Source organism: Chlorella variabilis, assembly GCF_000147415.1.
Source record: "Chlorella variabilis unplaced genomic scaffold CHLNCscaffold_15, whole genome shotgun sequence".
Taxonomy (NCBI): domain Eukaryota; kingdom Viridiplantae; phylum Chlorophyta; class Trebouxiophyceae; order Chlorellales; family Chlorellaceae; genus Chlorella; species Chlorella variabilis.
The window spans coordinates 362887-367903 of NW_005435073.1; the positions used below are offsets into that span (position 1 = coordinate 362887).

Genomic DNA, 5017 nt, shown 5'->3' on the forward strand with positions numbered 1-5017 from the left:
CGCCACCACCCACCACCACCCCACCACCAACTCCCCTAACAAAAAAAAAGATACCATTGCTAGATGGCTTGAGATACGGTAAATTTGGTCGGACTAGCCTGTCTGCCGGGCGGGCAGGCTGCCGGGCAGCCTGTCAAGTGCGCCGTAGTGCCGGGCGGTGCGGGTGCACCATTCTGAAGTGCGCGGGGCCCGCTCACGCCGCCACCTCTCTGCTGCCCCGCCTCCTCCTGCCACCGCAGGCAAGTTCTTCCTGGTGCAGGCAAGCTGGCTGTCGCTGCTGGAGCAGTCTGCCCGGTGCCAGGCGACATGCCTGGCTACTCTCGGGCCCAGCGCCGCCTCCCATCGCCCCGCCTGCCTTCCCGCCATTCCGCAACCCGTCCCGCCCCTCAAGCTGCTCTGCTCTGCTCTGCTCTGCTCTGCTCTGCTCGTCTCCGTCCCCACAGTCCCCCAGCGTGTGCACCAACCTGCCTCCCCCCCTCCCCACTTCCACCTCCCTCCTCCTTCCCTCTCCCCGCAGTTCCCCAGCTTTGGCACCATCCTGCTGCCCCTGGACCCCATCATCCGCCTCTACTACTCCTTCCCCCTGGCAAGCCTCATCGTCTTCTTCGGTGTCTACCTGGTGGGTGGAGTGCGCGGCTGTGGGGCTGCATGCGCTGCGTTCAGCGGGGTGGGGTGGGGCGGGGCGAGCGGGCAGAATGGTGTGATGTTGTTTCCTGATGTGATGTGATGTTGTTTCCTGGGGGGGCGGCAGTGGAGGTGGTTGGGTCGCGTGGGTGTGGACTGTGCTGTGCGCGCAGGCCCTCGCCACCGCACGCCCCGCCTGCGCCGCGCTGCGACGGCGCCCTCGCAGCTGCCTGCCCCGGCCTCCCAGCCTTGCCTGTCGTTGCCTGCCCTCCCGCCAGCCTCACCCGCTGTCTCCCCGCCTTCACCCCCCGCTGTCCCACCTGCAGGGCATCATCAACAACCCGCGCTTCTCGCGGTACGTGCGCTTCAACGCCATGCAGGCAATCCTGCTGGACATCATCCTCATGTGAGCGCCGCGACAGCCGCCCGGAAGCCGCCCGGAAGCCGTTGCCCTCCCGGGCCCAGCACGCGTGCATCCCGAGCCTGCCCTCTCGCTCCCACGCCCGTGCCCGCCCCTGTGCCGCCTCCCTGGCCCGCGCGGGCCACCCCCCTACCTCCCTTCCCGCCTGCCCCTCCCTTGCTCCCCGCACCCATCCTGCGGGCTGCTGAAACGACACCTCCGTCCCTCCCCCTGCAGCCTGCCGGGCCTGCTGGAATCCATCTTCCGCCCGCCCATGGGCGGCCCCGGCCTGCAGCTCTACATCACAACCTACAACTCCATCTTCCTCTTCCTCTTTGCCTGCGTCGCCTACGGCGTGGGGTCCTGCCTGGTGGGCCAGACCGCCCGCCTGCCCCTCGTGGCCGACGCCGCCGACGCCCAGGTGCGGTGAGCGGCCAGGGCGGCGCCGCGGCGGCCTCGTCGGCGTCGGCAGAGGCGGCAGAGGCGGCAGAGGCGCCAGCTGTGGCGCGGAGGGCTGGCTGCATCTCGGCCGGCGAACGGCCCACCCGCAAAAGAATGGTGCAGCTGAGCTGGCGGGCACAGCGGAGCTGGTCAGCTCATCACGAGCTGTGCTGCTGAGCTGAGTCCCGTCCATTGCATTCCATCCCACCCACCCCCATCCATTTGCGCTGTGTCTGCGCGAGGGGGCGGGTGTGCATAGTGAGAGGTCAGTCGAGGGTCACAATGTATGGTGTGTAAGGCCTGCCCAGGGGGCCTGGGGCCAAAAAGAGCAGTGAAAAGGGCAGGGGTGGACCAGGGCAGGGGCAGGCACAAGGAAAGCACACCAGAACAGGAGCAGCAGGACAACACCGGCAGGGATATGAGATTATGCCACTGCCGAACAAGCGGGGAGAAGGGGAGAATGAGAAATAGCCAGGGCCGTCTGGCCCTCATCCTTCTCTCTTGATGAATGAGGGCACCAGGTTGGACAGGAAGCGGTCGCCCTTGCCGCTGGGCGCCGGCTGCAGGCCGCCGCTGCCGCCGCCGCCGCCGCCGCCGCGCTCTCCCTCCCGCTCAGCCCGCTCCTGCCGCTTACGCTCCGCTGACGAGTGCCACATTGCTGCAGGGCGATGGCAAGGGGGCAGCGCATGGCAACACAAGTCGAATGTGAACCAACAGGCTGCAGAGATGTGTGCAGAGCTGCGGGCTGGGCATGGGAGCCGTGTTGCATGGTGTCCATGGCTAAGTGTACTGCAGATGCAGCTCCGCTCACCGACCACCACCACGAGCGCAAACAATGCCACGCATCCCACGACTATCCCCGCGATAGCCCCGGCCGACAGGACCATGCCCGGCGCGGCTCGTGGAGCGCCTGCAATAGGCGGCGGAGGCGGCGGGCGGTGGCGGTGGAGCGGCAGGGGGTATGGTGCGTGCTCATGCATACATGCCACGTTAGCTCACCACTAGCAACGCAGGCAGCGGGAATGCCCTCAGAGTTCAGGACAACAGCCGCAGCCCCGGTACCCGAGCACAACGGGGGGTCCCAGGTTTGGATGCTCGGGATACGTCCTAAACGAAACGTGTGCGGGGATGGGCTGCAAGCGGTTCAAAGAGGCAAGTGTCCCATGTACCGCCGCCGATGTACACCGCCCCACCCCCGCCACAGCATTTGAGCCCTCCCCCTTGTTGGCTTGCTGTGTGATTTCACATGAGCGCAGAATCCACCAAAGGGGCGGTGGGACCCATGTGCTGGTCGCCAGCTGGTATCAGCGACGGGAGAGAAAGGCAGGTACCGTGCAAGGGGTAAAGGAGAGGGGATTGGCGTCACAACAGCAAATGCTCTCATTCGGCCACTTGGCGGCACACCATCGGGGAGAGTGCCAGGCACAATCAATACAAGGGAGGAGTCAAGGCAGCGGCGCAAGTGCTGCTCGGCAACACGTGAGGTTGTAGGGGGAAGATGGCACGCCCGCTGGGTGCAAAAGAGACAACACGTGTTGAGAGTGCCTGATGCGGGCAAGGTGCAATGATGGGCAGGCAAGACATCCATCCGAGGGAGAGAAAAGAGGGCCCGGGGTGCAGGGGAAGGGCGCCGCGCTCCCGGCAGCGACACGCGCGGAGCATTGCATTGCGCCAGCTGCCCAACACGCCAGCCCAGCGCAAGCATGGCAGGGCGGAGGCGGCACAAAAGATGGATCCATCCGGCGAGGGAAAGGCATCGGAAAGGAGGAAAGAGTATCTACGTGAGGAAAGCTGGTGGTAAGGTGGTACGCAAAGGGTGACAGTAGGGAGCACAAGTGACAGATAGGAAGGGGGGCATGGGCGCAGCCGTTCACGGCGCCACTCACGCCTCCTGAATGCTAACGGCAGCTAGCGATCCGCTGCCTGCGGTCCCCAGCCCGCCGTGCTCTGTGTTGTAGCTGCCCACGCAGCCGTCGGCTGTGCCAGGGGCGCGGGTGGCAGGGCGGCAGGCGGCAGGTCAGTAGGCAGACAGAAGCAGCCCGCAGGCATACCCCCGTGAAACACAGCACCGCCGCCAGCACAGCAGGCGCAGGGCGTGTCTCAGCAGGGGCAATGCCTGCCAGCCAGCCGACGCTGTGCCCCAAAGCAGACATCCCAGAGCATGAAGACGCCACAGGTGCCTTGCTGCACGGAAAACTGCTGTGTGCTCATGCCCCCTACCTATATTCATGTCCCCGATGTTGGAGCTGCCCACATTGCGGCTGCCCAAGTTTGAGTCGCCTGCAGGCACAGCAGCAAGGGGCGAGCAGGCGCCCAGGGAAGCAGGTCAGCAGACGGCCGGGGAGGGTGCAGGTTGCTCTGCCATGCCGCCGTCAACGTATACTGCGTGGCCTGCACTTGCAGCAGTGGTATCCCCCCTGCGCTGCGATCCCCCGCGGCAGCAGCACCAGCCAGGCCCATTCGAGCGCTGCCTGAGGAGGCTCACCAGTGTTGAAGTGGCCCACATTGTTGGAGCCCTGGTTGCCCAGCCTGCAAGGAAGGGGATGCACAGGGGCCGGTGGGCAGCAGGGCCTTTTTGAGCAGCTGCATGCCGCAAGCCTGGCAGCGGCAGCGGCACGAGCAGCCGCGCATGCCCACTCTCGCAACTCGGCACGGCGGCGGCAACAGCGGGCACGCGCCTCCAGCACGCCCCAGCCGCTCACCCGACGTTGCCAGCCTCGTCTGCTTGGCAGGGGGCCGCCCCAGCAGGCACGCACTCGACCACGGCGATGAGGGGGCAGGCGGCGCCCGCGCAGGTGGCCTTGGTGGCGGGGCAGTAGGTTGTGAGGGCTGCCGCGCCTGCAGCAGCGGCCGCCGCCTGCGGCAGCACGCCGCGGCGCACGGCGCCGGCGGCGACAAAGGAGGTGCCGCGCTGCCGGCAGTAAGCGGCCGCGAAGGCGCGGTTGGCAGCGGGGGAGGCGTCGGAATAAGCAGCCAGGTGAGTGGCGCCGCCCACGGCCAGCCTGCGGCGCGGGGTGCGAGCGGGGGTGGCAGCGGCGGCACGTCAAGACGGGCGGCTGGCGAGCGGCGTGGAGGGCTGCGGCAGGCAGGCGGCCGGTGCGTGCAGCATCCAGGGAGGGAGGTGCGGCACGGCAAGAGCAGCAGCTTGCAGGCTGGAGGGCTAGGTACCACCAGGTCAGGCAGAAGCGGGCAGGCAGGGGGGGTTGGCACCGCTGCTGGTCTGTTTTGCATGCAGGCTGTAAAAAAAAAAAAAGCAGAACAGCGAGCAGGCGCCGCTCACTTGGGCAAAGAGAAGAAGGTAGAGCGGCAGGCCTGCGGCTGGCCCTGCTGCTGCTCCTGCTGCCGCTGCTGCTGCCGCTGGCCCTGCTGCTGGTGCAGCGCAGCCTGCTCCTCGCCCCGCGGCGCCTCCAACAGGCCGCGCTGGGCGGCCCTGGGCGGCGGCCTGGGGCTCGGCGGGCGCGGAGGCTTGGGCCGGGGAGGCGGCCTGGGCGGCCGCGGGCGCGGCGGCGGCCTGGGCGGCCGCGGGCGTGGCGGCGGCCTTGGGGACGCGAT

The 5017-nt window shown here is 67.7% G+C and overlaps 2 protein-coding genes across 2 annotated transcripts in view; one reads left to right on the plus strand and one right to left on the minus strand.

Moving 5' to 3' along the window:
- CHLNCDRAFT_136015 (hypothetical protein) overlaps nt 1–1454 on the plus strand; it is a gene marked incomplete at both ends in the record, with an annotated part of 1985 nt that extends 531 nt beyond the window's left edge. The window contains 3 exons of the mRNA XM_005845915.1: nt 518–619; nt 951–1030; nt 1262–1454. Of these exons, the coding sequence (XP_005845977.1) occupies nt 518–619; nt 951–1030; nt 1262–1454 (375 nt within the window). The remainder of the gene's footprint in view (nt 1–517; nt 620–950; nt 1031–1261) is intronic.
- Nucleotides 1455–3837: 2383 nt separating this feature from the next.
- The window catches only part of CHLNCDRAFT_58357 (expressed protein), a gene marked incomplete at its 3' end in the record, with an annotated part of 3892 nt that continues 2712 nt past the window's right edge, over nt 3838–5017 (minus strand). Inside the window, exons 4-6 of the mRNA XM_005846045.1 lie at nt 4746–4907; nt 4168–4467; nt 3838–3994 (exon numbers count right to left, since the gene is read on the minus strand). Coding sequence (XP_005846107.1) covers nt 3838–3994; nt 4168–4467; nt 4746–4907 — 619 coding nt within the window. The remainder of the gene's footprint in view (nt 3995–4167; nt 4468–4745; nt 4908–5017) is intronic.